Raw genomic sequence first — 18,020 nt, forward strand, 5'->3', positions numbered from 1 at the left:
AGCCAGAAAAGCCGCCGCTCCTCTCCCATGTCTGAGTCCAACCTGTCCGTGAGGTGAGCCGCGTGTCCTCCCGCTCGTCCCGCTGCTGCTGCTGGAAGAAACGTGGAGTGTGTGTGATGGTGTACGTGGGAGGTTTTACGCACAGAAAGCAGGGTGCGGCACTATAAACGGATGGAAAACACACACACACACACACAGAGACACACACACCGATCCGATCCAGTGAAATAGTGGTGAGGTCTGCAAAAACCTGATGCCACAAGCATCTCTCTCTCTCTCTCTCCCTCTCTCTCCCTCTCTCTCAAACACACACACACTTTCAATCATTCTCTGCCTCTCAGTCAGGGTTAATATCAGCTAATTGTTTAATTTAACTCCCTTCGTCACCTTGTCTCATGCCCTGCTGTCAGATTTGGGCTATGCGGACAGTTTGGCACAAACGCTGTGCAAACGACCTCTTCTATTTATATATAGTGAATGACACTCACATCACCACCTCATGCCACCTACAGACAGGTGTATGAACATGGCTCAGCTTGCTGACCAGGTCAGATGACACACATTGCTTTAGGTCCATGGTATGAGGATGCATGGTGGTAATTAATTTCAAATGGCATCATATCATCCCAGAGCACAAATATGTTAATAATGCTACAAAAGATTATATACTTATATATATATATCAGCAGCCTGTTAGTACTCAACGCGCTTTACAGTCACAATGACACATCAAACCATTCATTCACACAAGCACACATTCACAGACCAGTGTGGTCCGTGCACCGGGGTCCAAACCGAAAGTTGGCGGTTGTTGTCCCAATCAATTGCTGTCGACAGAATTTGAATCCATATAGATCCATGACCCATAAGTCCTTGGAGAAGTTCCAGCTGAAGAAGTAAATCATCTTCTTCTTCATCATCTTCTGTAACCGCTTGTTCCTGTGAAGGGTCGTCTGGTCTGCTGGAGCCTATCCCAGCTGTCATTGGGGTACAGAGGCGGGGTACACCCTGGACAGGTCACCAGTCTATCACAGGGCTAACACAGAGAGACAGACAACCATTTACATTCACACCTACGGCCAATTTAGAATCACCAATTAACCTAACGAGCATGTCTTTGGACAGTGGGAGGAAGCCAGAGTAGGAGTAAATGATGTTGTACTGAAAAGTATGTTTGATATAATATGTCTATCAGTAGTTTGGACCTGAGATATGTTATGTTATAAAAAAGACTGAGGCAATAGTCATAGCCATCATTGTCAGAGCAGTGGCACTGGTCCAATTCCAGCCTGGTTTCTTAATCCATTACTTCCTGTCTCTCTCTGAAACTGAAAAAGATCCCACAAAGGCACAAAAGAATATCCTGAGATAGCGACTGATGTGAGTGATTATCTGAGCCCTCAGTGACTCTCTGGAGGAATAGATAGAAGACAGATCAATGGTTGGGTTTCTCTTTAATGAATGCAACAAGAAAAACAAGTGACAAGTTTCCATTTCTCAGTGGGATCTTCCGTCTTTTCAAGAAAACTGTCAATAAGGAGCCGGTCTTTGATGCAACAAGGGTTGGTGACACAAACAAATGGGATAAAACACAAAATGTTAATCCCTCCAATAGAAAATCGATGACAGGAAACACCTTAACCCTTCACTCCAGTGGCCAGTCCTAGATACATGAGGGTCAAGCCAAAGGATCAGATCTATGTCTCTTTAATAAAGTGAGCAACAGATCACATCACTGTTTGTACAGGAAAACTGTCAAGTGAACTGTAAATATTTCCAATTTGTAAAAAGATTGACACATAATCAGCTTTGTGAGGAAAAATCCCAAAACAGAAACTGATGGAAATACACATTTTGAGTGTAGCTGTTATGTTAGTGTGCTTCTTCAAAATGCTGCGTTTGAAGCTCATCCAGGAAGAAGAAACAGAGCCAGCTGCCAGGACGATTTGTCTTCGCTCAGCAGTTGGACTCCAGAAGTGGTCAGCTCAGCTTTTTTTCAGATTGCGAATGTGTCCTTAAACTGATCACGTCCACAGAAATGCACAGTACAGGATGCAGTCTGGGTGCACGTAGAGCAAAGGTGTAATTTAGGTGGATAGTTTCTGCAACTAACGCGTATTTACTCACTGATGAAAATAAATGAACAGGCTTTGTGTCTTTTGATCATAGAGCGTAGAAGAGACTTTAAAGGACCAGTGCGTCGGACTTCCAACAAACTGAACACCCCTCATTCGTCACTCCATTTGGAAACATGCAGGAGAAGCTGTGGTAGCCATCAGGTGCTGTAAAAATGCAAAACGTTCCTCTCTTTAGACAGTATTGGTTTGTCCATTCAGTGCTGCCATAGAAACGTGGAAGACGACCCGCTATATAAACAGCTCTGAAGCTAACAAAATGATTCACAGTCCCAGTAAACCTACAGGCTTAACAACATCTACAGCCATGCTAGCATCTCTGTTATGCTGTACTAAGGCATTACGTAGCTTCACATTAGCATGCTAACATACTACAAAGCTTTCATTGACAATGCAAATCTGAAATGCAGTCACAAACATTGCTAACACGCAAAGGCTGAGTAGGTTAATCGTGTTTATTGCGTTACACATTAAGTCAGCATTGGGCCATTAGCTGGTTTTGGGGATTCGAGGATAGTTTGTAACCCCAGTTTTTGCCTTTTCATCGTCTTTGAATCAGCAGCAGAGCAAGAAATATCACTCTGATTGGCTTTTTGGAGCTAGCCAGTTCATTTTTTAATCTATCAACATGATCCAGGAGAAGCCAGCTCTGTCTGATCGTGTTTAGCTCTTCCTAGCTTCCTAGCATCCCAGCTAATAGTCACTCTCTCTGTTTCCCTTTTTCAATGATAAATGCCGACTACTGCCACCTGCTGGTATGAACAGTTACTTCCTCCAACACTATTAGATGTAGTTTTTGTAGTGTGTTAAAGAGCAACTTTTTAGTTTAGACTATAGACAGTATAAAGATGGACGGCAAAACTGCTCCTCAAAAGTGAAGCCAAAGCAAGTAGAGCTCCCCCTGGTGGCTGGCTGCAGTATAGGTCATAAGCTCCACCCCCTCCATGTTAGGGGATGGGACTTGGGCCGAACTAAACCACTAAAATACATGTTAAATACATTTTATTCAAGGATGGTTTCTTTCATTTTTGGTTCAAGTGTCAATTGTTTGGATAGGTTTCATTTTAGTTACTTATTTGACGCTACAGAAACAGGATGTGACATAATGGTGACTACCTGTTGTCATGCCGACTGCTCTGTAAAACATCCAGTGTGACCATGAGAGTTGTAAAAAACCCTATGTAACTGGTGTAGGAAGAGCAGAACGCAGTATTAAGCAAAAATTAAAGTCAGTCTGGCGGAAGTGTGGTCGGGTCATCGACATCGTGGCTCCACTCTTGGACCATACTGCGCGGACTCTGGCTCCAAACTCCCAAGATGGCGCCGCCCGTATCCCCGGGAAAATAGCACCAGTTTGGCCAATGCAAGGAAGTGGGGATGCATTGTCCATATTTATATACAGTCTATGGTTTAGACACATTCAACCTTCGCTGTCATTACTTCTTTGATGCATGTTTGGTGTGTGCCTTGGGTTTAGCATGTTAGCATAAACATTACGTTTGATTGACTGATCAAATTAGACGATACAGTCCCATCAGAATTAGACAGTCAAGATTGGTCTTAGATCTTTGGAGTTTTCCTTTAAATGTGACACAAAAACAATAATATCCTGAGTTCCCCAAGCCAGGCTACGTTTGCACACATACATCATACGTTCTTTGACGACAAACCAACTGTATATTAATTAACTGAACTTGTATCAGTTCAGAACAGTCCTCTGTTGTGTTTGGATGTGATTTTTGTTGTTCACTGCATTATTTTTATCATCAGTTAGTGGCACAAAGATAAATGTGTTCACGACATCAAATCCATCAAATATTCTGTTTGCTGATTAATCGATTCTTTGACTCATTTCAGCTTCAGACTGAAAGGCTTTCGTCAAACCAGCATTCACCATCTGCCCTCCGAACACCATCCATCACCGCTCCTGTCTGCTGTATCAGCACCGTGCTTTGACGCCGCATCAACCACGTCGCTTCTGGTCCACAAACAACAGAAAACATCAGGAACAGGAGACGGCTGTCAGTCACTTCTTTCTTTTCAAGGTGTGGGCACAGAGGCCTTTCAACTTTTACACTAAATTTTTCTCTTTAACAAAACGTGGTCTCCTTCTTGTCTTCGAGAGTGCGGACAAAGAATCATCCGTGCACAGAGACAAAGGCAATAGATGTCTGTGTTTAATAAATCTAGGGTGATTTTCTCTCCCTGTGCCTCTGGGATCCCCCTGAAGCTTAGCGGCAAAGATTAGCAAAATTCATCTACTTCACAGAGTTTTGTTTTACCCACAAGCCCCAGGGTGGGAGATTACTTGTGAAATTAACTTTTTTTTTTCTTTAAAGTTTCATAGTTTCCCCAGCCGACGACGCCTTTGATGTTGCTCTTCAGCGATAACACTTTGCCATCTTCAACCCAGATCCAATTTCTCTTATCATCGTCGCCATCGCTCTCTCCCCCCCGTCATCTTCTGTCTCTGTTTTTCTCGTTCCTAATTTTCTGCTCATTGCTCCCTGTGCTTGTAAACAACCTGGATGAGCAGACGCCAATATAAAAAAGCAATATCTGCGTGTGTACAGCGCAGAGCATGTGAGTGCTTTGTTTGCTTCTTTGTCCCCCCCCACACACACACACACCACCACATGCCCATATGTGATCCTGGATGCGAGTTGGCATCACGCTGGTTTTTGCAAACGCCTGGTTGCCGTGGTAACGCAGCGGCTCCTCTCTCAGTACATCTCCCCATCCATCCTGCGTCCAGAACAAAAGGCAAGAAGAAACAGGACGAGAGAGAGAGAGAGAGAGAGAGAGAAAAAAATAAAAATAAAAAAATCACAACAAATTAAAATCTCTTGCAGGCTCGCCGCTCTCCGCCTGTCGTGACAGATTTCTGCAAAAAGCTTTGAAGATTAACTTAAAACGAGCACTCACAAACACACACAACATATGTATTGCATGCATGTGTGTGTGTGTGTGTGTGTTGAGGTTCTACCCAGAAGCACTTCCTCAAATCCCATTACACCCCCTCCCCGGCCCAAAACACTGAGAGGATCCAATCCCCACAGCTAATACAGTTGGTATGGAAACGGATCAGTAAATCCTCAAATCTCTCTTTTAACGACTCATTACTGATTGCTGCCGCCCATTAATGTCACTGCTTCCACGCTGTGGCGGCAAGAAACACCATCACTAACCCAGATCGCTGCAGGGATGAGGAGGAATGTGTGAAAGGGTTGGTGAGCACAGTGGTAATCATCCTGTTTGCTTGCACAGTTCGTCTGTAATATTTCAATTTCCTCCCTTTGGTGTGTCTGACTTTACTTGCGTTATTGTGCTTGCTTGCCTTCACTGCAGCCCAGAAAACATGAGAGGAAATTTTGTTTTACGTCTGAGATACTCCGCTAATCGATTTTTGAAATTGGAGATAAAGTAATAGGCGGGTTAAAGGAGCGCGTGGGGTCTCATTCTGTTGTTTTGACATTTCACACCCCATGAAATCTAAAATGAAAAGGCAGTAGAGCGGCAGTAAAGGCAAAGAAAAAAACAAAATGTCACGGGTGTAAGTGCAGACACAAACGGCATTGATTCCGCAGGAAAAACATCACAGCTATTTTATCACTCAGAGAAGCCGAGTCCCCGCAGAGGGCTCCTGCTTCCTTCTCTGCCTTTTCTCTCATCTCGCTGACGGACGCAAAACAGAGATGCAGAAATCGGGAGGGCGGTGGAGGATGGATGGGAAGAGGGAACACATCGAGGGTGGAGCAGCACAGAAAGGGGACAAGCGCATTGAAGATGAAAGGGCTGGAGCTGAGAGGCCTTAAAGGAGAAGCTTGTGATGTTCCAGCCAGTAATCCCCCGACCTGAGTGAATAATCTGGCCCGGGGTTAGTGAGGTAGTGAGACGTTACAGTGTGACTACAATAATCGGCCTCAGGACTACTCACAGTCTGGTCTGACTTCCTGGTTGAAGTGACACTTAGTAATCAGGGCTTTTATTCATTGTCATGGTTGATGAATAAATTACAACATAGATTAATACAAGAAATTTAACTTCTCTGATTTTTTTAATTATCTTGATGGTCTCGAGGCCAGTAGAAGTGTTTTGCAACCTTCATTTCCACAGCTCAACAATTAGTAGAACCATGCTAGCTGCTCTCTAAGACTATTAAAGGGAGCTCAGTGCTAACATCTTTGTTAGCTAACATGCTAACAGGCTATAAACCAAAATACTGGACGAACTTTCATGATTAAGTTTAAAAAATGCACATAAAAGGAGATAAGTAGATGATTTCAGATTTAAAAAAAAAAACATCTTTTGAAGGGGAATTACTGTTTTTTACAACCTGGACCTTATTTCTAGCATAAAATACGATCGTTTACTCACCCGTATAACTTTTGTGGAATTTGCAGGCGATAATTAGATCAACGTATATCTGGATGATGTCATCTCTGAGCACCATGCGCACCCGCGATGGTTGGCTTGTTTACCTGTAATTTGCTACTGCTATGGTTCGTCCACAACCTCAGAATCGGAAAAATATTCAGCCATGTTGCAAAAAACTAGCAGTAGCAAATTACAGGTAAACAAGTTGACCATCGCAGGTGCGCATGGTGCTCAGAGATGACATCATCCAGGTCAGAAGACACGGATGATGATAACAGGTAACTCTAGACTCAACGGGGAATAGCACTAGCTTATCATAACAAAATATTGGTGAAATGAACAAGTTTCGCGGCACATAATGCGTTATTTAGAGGCTGCGTCTCGGTGCCCCAGTCACTCCCACTATATGGATATACGCTTATCGAATTATCTCCTGAACGAGTTCAAATGACACAAAAATTATATGGGTGAGTGAACAATCGTATTTTCTGCTAGAAATAAGGTCCAGGTTATAAAAAACAGTAGTTCCCCTTTAAGTCTTGTGTTGTGAGAACACCACTGGCAAACCTTGGCGTCTCACGGCCACTAGCTAACAGTTAAGCAAGCTAACAACCAGGTCAGTTAATGTAGGAAATGCAAAGGCATATTTAAAAAAAAAAAAATCAAGGGGTTCATTTATATGGAGTTTACTCTTGAACACTGTAAACGTGACATTATCTGAAGGCTGTACATGGTTCCATCTTATATTAGCATGTTAGCACGCTAACATTCACTATTCAACACGTTCAGATGAGATTGGTGGGAATGTAGCTTTGCAGGTTTTTAATTTGCATGTCAAACTATTGGATAAATTAAACTTTTTGATCTGAACATGATAAATTAATGAATGACTAAAGCCAGCAGGATTCACTTGATTACATGAACCAAACAGTAAGCTAATTGTTGGGACGTTAGGAAAAGTTGTACAACAATGTTTATCTCATATTTTAAAGGTACTGCAGTCTGGGCAATTGACGTCAGCATGTTCTTGGCAAGGTTATAAATGGAGGTGGATGCTGAGTAATCACTGAGTCATTGCAGGTGATCGAAAACAATATTAAATCCTTAAAAATACACTCAAAGTAAAGGACTCTATATATTATGGATATATAGAGGCAAGACAAAACTCCTTGTGTCCTCAGGTAAAAACATGTACCTTCCCAAATACAGAACTCCTGTTTGTTTTGACTGTCGAAACATGGATTATTCGGTATTGCTCTGTAATGAGGATATTGTAGACCACAATATAACTACATTAAGTGTTTCACATAACGTTTTCATTAAAAAGCAAAGAAAAAGCAATGTAATAAGACAGAGAAGATGAAGAGCCCGAAGCTATACTCATCATCATTATCAGGCTCACAACGATCATGTCATTTATCATCATCTGTCTGGCAGCGTGTTCCCCAGAAGACAACAGCCAGTGTTGGAGAATGTCTTCATCTGCCTGAAAACTGAGCTGAAATCTGACACGCCTGCTGTGAACTCGGTTGTGTGTTAAACTATTTGATCTGGTGAGTGCCTTTTTATGTATTCAGATTAATAATTTACTGTAAATCAGAGCGCGTGCAAAATGTTTTGATTGTTTGGTTTAAATTAAGACTTTTCATGTTTGGCATGTTGTGCAGAGCAGGGAGAGCAGAGTCAAGTCCTGAACCTACACTGCCACCATCTGATGAAAAATCATACATGCAACACACATCGCAGTGACCTGACTTATCAGCAATACAATTATAATTTGCATTCACCAGAGAAAGACTATGTAGGGTTGTATGAACTTGGTTTTATGGTATGTGTATATTCTTTCTGCTACTCATACTGCACTCCTCTACATTTTTATATTTTATATTATAACATTTTGCTTTTACACAGCTACATTTGTTTAACAATCAGAATTTATTTCAAATCAGCACTTAATTTACAAAATACATCGTCAACTTCAAAATCATGACGCATTAGGTTGAAACTATTTTGAATAAAATGCAAACATTAGCTCCGCTTGGGATGTCTACTCTGTCGCCCCCGTGTGGTGACCGTGACCGTGTGCAGCTGCTGTTTCCATGGAGGAGAAGGCGTGGTGGGCTGATGTCAAAGCGACTATCAACGCCGGAAACTGCGAGTCGAATCTTCAAAATAAAAGCACAAAGGAGTCATTCAGTTGTTGAGTTTAATTTATTTATTTGTTTATCTTTACCTTTTCACATACTCACAAAATACTGAATTTAATATAAATATAGTTGTTTGATACGTTGTTAAAAATTTACAAAAATTACAAAAATAATTAAATTATTTTTCATAGTAATGGTCTTATTTTTAGCCTTGGGGGTGGGTTTACTCAGTCCCACCGTTCACGTACCCTTAATTGTTTAAAAGGTAGGCTGTTTTATTTATTTATTTATTTATTTATATAATTTTGATTCATTTCACTGACATTTTAAATGCACAACTTTTTACTTACTCTGTTGAGATATTGATTCATGCACTGCACGTTCACCTACTGTAGATATCACATTATGCTCTAGATAATAATATAATCTAATAATTAATAGATAATACTGATAAAATATTTATTGTGTACAATAGCAAATTTATTATAAATCTATGTGGGATTATACCATACATCACCTTTATCATTGTTGATATTTTCTTATTTTATGTTATTTTATCTTATAAAAGCAGTAACTTTCATTTCTTGTGCATTTTAGTTCAGTTTAATCTAATTTAAGAATTAAATTTTAACAGTAAATGACAATTTTCAACTTTGTAATCATTAATAAGAATTAACGAGATTTAAACGTATGCTAGAGAATTTGTTTTTAAAATATTAGCACATCAAAACTCTTCCCAAACCAACGTTTATTCGCAAACTCATTAAACGTTTGTCGAAGTGAGGCGGACTGCCACACTTATTCTGAAAATCCCAAGCCGGAAGCCCGTTCGTAGCCGAGTTTCATCAGTGGTGATGTGTCCGTGAGTCTGTCCGATGATGAACGCACACCGGTGCCGGCTGCAGGCATGAGAGACGCTTCCTGAACCCGCTTTGTCTCCGGTTGTTAAAGTCGTTTTAGTCAAGTTTAAAGATGGAAGGAAGCCTCGAGGAGTGTGAGTGATTTTATCTGAGTGGAGAAGATGCTGACAGACATGATTGTGGAGGAGGAATTTGAGCTGAAGGAGGAGGAACCGTGGTACGACAAGCAAGACCTTGAACATGGTACAATTTCCTTTCAGTCTTTGTGTCTCACTCCTTAATTAAATATATATTTATATATATACATTGAAAAAACACATTGAATGCTGGTTTAACAGCAATTTCAGGGGAATTACAGCTGATATATTTATAATATTTAATGAGTATAATAATGAGTCCTGCAGGTGCACACAATTTAATTTATTTTAAGATTTTTTCAGCCTGTAATATATATATGTTTTTTTAAATCAAGGTGTCATTTAGTCTACTGGGTGTTTCAAGGTGAATTTGGTGCGTTCTTTTTAAGATGCAAGAAAAGACAGGTGTCAGCAGGACACTCACAAATGCGGCAATGTGAAAAAAGAAAAGCTTTGTCTGGACGTGGCTTTAAATTGAATAATCCCTCTCTGTCTGAGCTGTATGACTTGACCATATAAATTTAATAAGTGAAAAGAAAGCCACATGATGCAAGGCTGTCAGGTAAAATTATAAGAAAACAGCTTTAATGCGTCTAAAGATAGAAGAACAAATTGGGCTACTGGATTCCTGCCAGCAAATAAATCGAAACCTCACAAAGCTGCTTGTGAGGTGTCCATGCCTGCATCTGTGAGACTTGGAGCACAAGTTGCAATGCTTCCTCCTCACACGGTCTCCCCTGCAGACCTGCAGCTGGCGGCCGAGCTCGGGAAGACTCTGCTGGAGAGGAACAGGGAGCTGGAGCAGGGACTGCAGCAGATGTACTCCACCAACCAGGAGCAGCTGCAGGAGATCGAGGTGAGGACATGCCTTTGAGTTTTGAAGGACGGATTTCCTCTTTTTTATGTTGAAGTGTGTCGACAGAAACTGAAGCTGCTACACAAAAAGCCTCAGATTGGCGCAAAAGCAAGACACAACATGCTTTAATTTCCTCAGGGTTTGGGTGGATGTGTGCTCCTCCAGTTTCACTTTTGATTAATCTGTCCCTCTACGGTTGTCCAAGCCAAATCCAGATGGAAGGAATTGATCCGTTAGTATTTAAAGATGTTTTTGTCCCAAAACTGACGACATACATCCTGCTTTTTGCTGTTGTTGTTGTAAGCCGACGGGGCAGCTTTCACCTTGTCAAGAACGCCGCAGACACTACTGCTCAGACACAAAAGAATCTCCTTTTTTTTAAAGATGAAATTCAGTAAAAAGGTGCCAGAACTGGTCACTAATACAAGATAATGTAAGAAAACACAGCACTCTTTGTAGTCAAGGTAAAAATAAAGCATTATTTATTGAGATTAAAGGTTGAATTTTGACAAAGGGAACAGCTTGAACGGTTTTATGCAAAATAATGTCAGTATTTATGAAAAAAGTCCAGGCCTGCATGAAAGGAAAGGACGGAAATTTCTTTGCTGCCATCCTTTCTCTGTGTCTTGTTGTACAAACTCATGATTTCTATTAGACTTCAATACAAATGTACAGAAACGGGGTCAGTCTGAGTCGTCTGGATCTAAATCCATCCCTGCCTGTCATGACTGATATACACGATTAATCTCTTTAAGACCTGAGCTGGACCTCTGTGACGTCTTGTGACCCGTCTTACGATTGATTAACTGTTACTCCTACTCTGGCGTGAAAGTGGCGTCTAACGAAGCATGAAAACCGCTTGAACGTGGAGCCGACCTGTTTAACTTTTGACGCGTGTTATTCATTTACTTTTTTCTCTGTTTATGTTCGGTGTCTCTGTGCGCTGTGAAGTTGATGTTCGGTGTGTTTTGTGTTGATTTTTAAGCCAGCTGATTAGATGTGGAAAGGTTCAAAGTGTCCTGGCTGCAGGGGGCTGATAAGATAACCTGTTCTCAAAGAAAGGAGGCAATTAGAGGCATTTATGTGTCACTGAGAACCAAAAATAAACTAATTGTCTCTTTGCATTTTAATTGTTGGCCATTATGCTCCAGGAAAAATGTTTTTTCATCATGCATCTTCTCTTACTCCTGTTTTAAAAGTAAACCCTATCTGTCTAAGAGTGTTTTCATTTGTTTTTTGTTCACACTCTCTTTGCTGCATCAACGTGAAGCATCTCTTTAATTTTAAGAGATGTTAGCCCACTTGATGTCTTTCTTTCTTTTCTAGTACTTGACGAAGCAGGTGGACCTCCTGCGGCAGGTCAACGACCAACATGCTAAAGTCTACGAGCAGCTTGACGTGTCGGCCCGAGAGCTGGAGCAGAGCAACCACAAGCTGGTTGTGGACAACAGGACTGCCCAGCAGAAGATCCAGGGGTAAGACAGCGAGTGGGGGGAAAAAAAGTCTAGCCAAAATATTCCTTATTATTAGGTTTCTAAGGTTTTGCTTTGTCTTTGCAGGCTGACAGAAACGGTGGAGCTGCTGCAGACTCAGGTGGAGGAGCTGCAGCAGCAGGTGGAGGAGCTGAAGCTGAGTCCTTGTCCGCCTCGAATGCCTCCGCACAGAGAGAGGTGGCCTCCTCGCAGCACTCAGAGCGTGTCCTGCCTGCAGGAGCTGCAAAACAGGTAAAAGGAGGCTGCGCTCGCTAAATGAGCAGTCGAGTTGAAGCAAAACATCGGCTGATTTTAGACTGACAGACGCGAGGATGTGCTGCTTTTATCTGTTTTAATTCAGTTACTTTAAATTATTGGGGATTATTTGACAAAACTTCAAAACGAAAGGGTTAAAAATAATAAAAGTTTTGCACATTACACACATGGGGAAAATAAAATAAGTTTATTGGCCAAATTCCTTGTTTAAACAGCTTTATGTAATTGTACATTAACCAAAGAAAACAGACTGAGAAGGTTTTAAAGCTAAATGTTTTCGATAAATTATCAACCGTTTTGACATTTGTTAAGAAATAAAGGAGAAAATTATGTTTAAGCTTGTTTAGTTAGTATGCTAAGTATTTTTTTTTTACTTTTTGTTAGATATGACAAGCAGTTTAAAGCAACAGTTCAACATTTTGAAACACACTTCCCTGAAAAGAGTTGGATTAAAAGATCTCATATCCCTAAGTATGAAGCTAACGGGGAGAGGATTAGCTCAGCTTGGCTTTTAGACTGGAAACTGCTAGCCAGACTCTGAACCCAGCTACCAACACCTATAAACATCTTGTGTTTTTGTTTATTCAGTACAAAACTTAGTGAGATTTGTTCAACACTCACACTACGACAAAACAAAGCTCAGCGTAGCTAGCTACAACGTGTAGCGCCAAATGTTGGGCGTTAGCTTGATTGATTCGTCGCTCTATCGCCGCTAGTGTCGTGTTAAACTAAGCTAACTGGTTGCAGTTGTTGTTTAATTTCATTCATTTTCCCCTTTTTTTTTATTAACCCTAATTGTATTGTCAATCTCTTTATAAGCTTCAAGAAGGAAATCAGCTAATCCCCTCTCGGCTTTAGCTCTCCCCTTTGTGTGCTAATCCTGGCAGCCGTCCACGTCTACCTCGCAGCAGTCTGAATGTTTCATGCTGTGCTCACTTCCTCCTGGCCCGGAGAGTAAGAGTCCATCATTCACTGCCTCAGTTTAGTCTCCGCGGTGTGTGTGTGTGTGTGTGTGTAATCCCGTTAGCCCTCAAAACATCCAGGTCAGATGGAAATGTCGCTGTTAAAGACATTGGACTGAAGTCAGAGAGCAGCGAGGTTGGAAAGCAGGAGGTCAAAGTCTGAGCCGAAGTTCATGTCCCAACGTTTTAATTGACATTCCTCGGTACAACTGATAACTTCTTGATTTTTTTTTTTTTTGCTTAGTGTGCGCTACTTCCTGTTTTCACATGTTTATTGCTTCACCTTCACTGCAATCCAGAAATACACAGGATGAATAGAGGCTGTAAAATATGTAGCATAAGACAAAAATACTGTTAACTCCCGTCACTATTTCCATGTAGTTTATAAATATCTTTGATTTAAACAGTTTTAGACCTTCGGTGTCATAAAACTGAACCTGACTCTTGACCTTTGTCACATGTTGTCACCGTTTTCCTCCCGAGGGTTTTTTCTTTCACCGTCGCTTTGTTTTTTTTTCTCATTAACAATCAGACACGTCATAGATAAGGCAAATTATCAGCCTGCACAGTTACATAACAGATAGACGGGAACAGCTGACGAAACAATCTTATTTTTTGCACTAATAAATCAGCTTTTTGCACTACCTCACGGTCTTGTCCAATACATGTCTTTACAATACAGAATGTCTTTATAGTTTTTTTCCCATACGTCTTAATCTCCATTCAATGTCCTCTGACTGGCTTTTTTATATTGGTAGTTTTGAAGCTCAAAGTGGGCAGGCACGGTCGACGCCATCTTGGTTGTGCTTGAATGCTAGGCAAAGCTACTGTACGCGCTAAATTTCCTCTGACATATTATAAAATAAGTGAACCACATTACAAAATAAATAAACTATTAACCATTCGCCGCAAACGTCAGCACTAGTAGACTTTACTGCAACAAGTTCCTAGCAAGAAAATGAGCAGGCACAACTCTGTTCCTTTAATACGTCGTCTGCTTGACAAGAGTTTATTGTCGTTAGTCATGTTAAAAATAACTGTTTATAATCTTCTCTGTGCAGGCACGATAATGACCCCGACAAGTACTCGGACGAGTCCTCTGCCGCGTCGTGGCAGGAGGAGGAGCAGGCGTCGCTGCGACACTCCCTCCGTACTCTCCAGACCCAGTTTGCAGCCGAGCGCGCTCGCAGGGAGGCGGCGGAGCGAGAGGCCGAGATGCTCGCCGGGGAAAACGTGGCGCTGGAGCAGCAGCTGTCGCGGATGGAGGGATATCAGGTACGTCTGACGGATCTGTCTCCCACCTCACTGGAGTTTGTTTCCAGATGAAACAATAATACGTCTTTATTAGTGTGGAAGCCAGTCTGAACTTAACCCCGCCCCCAAAGTTGGTCTGGAGTCGCTCCGATGAAAACTGATTATGCCCTGGTAGATTCCAGTTGCGTGCAGATGTGTTTATTTGGTTGAAACACGCCCCATGATGAAATCCAAACGTAATTTTATCAGGCTCACATTCTGATGAGATTGAGTGGCTTCAACCTGAAGAGATATTTTCCCCAACATGCAGTAGGCACCTGATTTTTAAATAAATTTTCTTTCTTCATCAGGCTAGAGTGTCTGAGCTGGAGCGTGAGGCTGAGGAGCTCCGTCAGCTCTGGAAACTAGAGTCCTCTACCAGACCCATCGGTCCGGACGTCATCCACGGCCTGCTGCCCGACTCGGTGTTCCTCAACCCGGATGAGGAGAACGACGGAGAGGCAGCTGCGGCTAAAACCCCCGCAGTCCTGAAGCGCTGGGGCAGCGAGCGGCTCATGAAGGTGACGCAGACGCCCGGCTCCCCCAACAGGATCTACGACCACGAGTGCTCCTGCGTGCGCCGAGCCGAGGTGGTGAAGTACCGCGGGATCTCGCTGCTCAACGAGGTCGACGCCCAGTACAGTGCCTTGCAGGTGAAGTACGACGAGCTGCTGCGCCGCTGCCACCTGGGGCCGCAGGAGGACGTGCATAGCCACAAGTCCGTCCAAACTGCGTCCCTCGCCACCTCCTGTCCCGCTCTGACGGGCATGGAGGACTTTGAGGACGACTTTCACCAGCCAGAGTACAAGGAACTTTTTAGGGAGATTTTCTCCCGCATTCAGAAAACCAAAGAGGACCTGATTGAGAACAGGGGGAGACCCTCAGCTGGTGAAGAGCTGCCTAAATTAAATTAGATGCTTCTAAATAAAAAAAATAAAAACAAAAAAAGACCAGCTGAAATATTAATTAATGTCTTCCAGTTAAAGAGCAACTCTCTGGAGAGACTTTTTTTTTTTGTTGCCCAGTAAATGGTGAATGGGGGTTAAGAGATGAGAGTGATGCAGGAACAAGGAGGCTAAAACACCACTAGCTCATTTTGCACAGAAACAGCAGTGCCTGACGCCGTCGTCTCTACTGTGCGATCACTCTACCTCACTTTGTAAAACCCAGTTCACGAACCAGCTCAAACATTTCTGGGGAATAATCTGTCGTCTTTTTTTCCCAGAGCTGGAGACACTTTATTTTGTGGGTCCCGCAGTTTCCTGGAAGAAAATTGTAACGTTGTAAATTCACTGAAAAATGTCCTGGTGAATATTGGTTTGGATCAATTATAGAAAAATGAAGAGAGAATACTTTGTCTAGATTGAAATCATGCGTTTAAATATCTTTTTTCTTTTATGCAAAGCTTCAGAGCTACAATTATTGAATTTCACTCGTATTGATTCATTAATTATCGCTTTAGTCAATTTAAAAAACATCCTACTAACCGTTCAAAACCCAAATTTATATATTATCATTAAGGAAAGAAGATAAAATCGTAGCTTAAATTTATTTTATGACGTAAACATTGACACATTACCATGGTTGATAAATCCATTACAAATACTATCGTCCATTTAGAGTCACGTGTGAAGCCTCCTGATAAATACAGGGTCCACACTGGCTCTTCTGTTTCCGTAAGCAGGAAGTGGTGGTGACCAAAAATGGAGCTAAAAGCGAGCTAATATATTTTCTCCATCTTTGGTCACCACCACCTCCTCTTCAGGGAAATCGCTGCCTCCTGCCTGAGCTGCTAATTTCTTAATAATAACAACAGTTATGGAGCAATATATCATTAGAGTTGTTTATAAACCCACCTGATGAATATGGGGCTCTTTTTGCTCCAGTTTTGGTCTCCTCCACCCTTTTTAGACGCAAAATGCTCCGAATTGCTGCGTGGTAATTGTTTCCAGACTACAGCTGGTGTGTTTTTTGGCTGAAAACGACGCTCTGATGGCAGCGAGACTGAATCAAAAGCAATAAAGTTGCTGGCCAGGCAGCTAAACAATAAGCCAAGTGCCGTAAAGGCGAAGAGGTTAATTGTTTTATAACTTAAAACTGCTTAAATTCAAATTCTCTATTTTCCTGTAATTATACCAAAAGTATATTTTTCTTTTTTGTTTTTTCCAGGAAACTTCCAAGAAAGTAATCAGGGATTCATAAAATAGAATTTATTCACTGTAGCTGCTGTTTGTTTTTGTTTACTGCGCTGTTATGAGTTCATGTAAATACTTTATAATTTATTTTTTTGCAACTCTCTTTCTCTCTCTCTCAACATATGTATAAAAATAATAACTCTTGGCGATAGTTTTGCCTGTAATCAATGCAAGTTTATTTTGCTAAGGAGTTTATTATCAGAAGTTAAAGCTGGCGATTCAAGGTGCTCAAATATCTGTAACATATCTCTGAAATTATACTTGATTGTAGCGTGGTAGGTTAAATGGCTGTGAGTGAATGTTATAGTAGAAAGGGAAGTTAAAAAAAAAAAAAAGATCTGTAATGTAACGTAACGTCTTCCCGAAGATGATTAGAAGCCTTTCTTCGCAGCACTCCTGTTGCTTTCGCTGCCTGATGTTCGTGTCCTCGTCGAAGCTTAAAGACTGTGTTTGTAAGATCACATCGAGATGCACTTTAGAGTTGCACGGGCGTTATTTATCAATGCTCCTCTGACACTTTATGTTTTCTGCCGTATGTAGTTAAGTGCGATGTTACTCCTCCTCCTTCATTCGTATTCTAGACCTGAATAATCTGCAGTACGTCTGTATGTGTGTGTGTGTGTATGTACGATGTGTTTTTACCTGTTTCAGGAGTGGACCTCACGGTTGATGTTACTGCTCTGAGACATAAAACACGAAGCAAGCCAAGAACAATGTTTGGTGTCTTTGTTGAGTTGATCTTCTATAAAAATGCAGTTAAACTTTAAACAAAACATTTTATCATTACACAGCAAGAAAATAAATGATGGGTTCGGTTGACATGCGCCACCGGGAAAGAATGGGAATCACTAGTTATGTGGGAATAGTTTCAAATAAAGAACATTTAGGGTTAAACATGGGAACATATGGGTGAAGTATGAACATTCATTGAGGAAACTTGAACATGCAAGATAATAGTTTGGAGGTTAGAGATAAAGAAATGGAGCGACAACCCACATTCACTGGGTAGAAACAGATCGTGAGGACGCAGATGTTCCTTACTGAGCACATATACACTGAGCTGGCGTAACATTATGACCACCTTCCTAATATTGTGTAGGTCTCCCTTGTGCCTCCAAAACAATTGTGACTCATCAGAGAATGGACATGGTCCTTCTGAGGGTGTCCTGTGGTGTCTGGCAACAGGATGATGTTAGTGAGGGGCCTTTGAGGGGAGGGGCCTCTGTGGATCATCCCACAGATACTTGAATCAGTTAGGGATCAAGTGAATTTGGAGGCCAGGTCAACACCTTGTGCTGTTCTTCATGTTT

At 41.6% G+C, this 18,020-nt stretch overlaps 1 protein-coding gene across 1 annotated transcript; it reads left to right on the top strand.

The window, feature by feature from the left end:
* The first annotated feature begins 9,549 nt into the window (after window positions 1–9,549).
* LOC311504444 (cerebellar degeneration-related protein 2-like) lies at window positions 9,550–17,427 on the top strand. The gene is made up of 6 exons (XM_084567542.1): window positions 9,550–9,762; window positions 10,400–10,512; window positions 11,839–11,987; window positions 12,072–12,236; window positions 14,284–14,497; window positions 14,827–17,427. The coding sequence occupies exons 1-6, from the start codon at window positions 9,681–9,683 to the stop codon at window positions 15,427–15,429; spliced, it is 1,326 nt and encodes a 441-aa protein (XP_084423668.1). The 5' UTR covers window positions 9,550–9,680; the 3' UTR covers window positions 15,430–17,427.
* Window positions 17,428–18,020: the final 593 nt, after the last annotated feature.

Source organism: Chelon labrosus (assembly GCF_963514085.1).
Source record: "Chelon labrosus genome assembly, chromosome: 19".
In the NCBI taxonomy this organism is placed as follows: domain Eukaryota; kingdom Metazoa; phylum Chordata; class Actinopteri; order Mugiliformes; family Mugilidae; genus Chelon; species Chelon labrosus.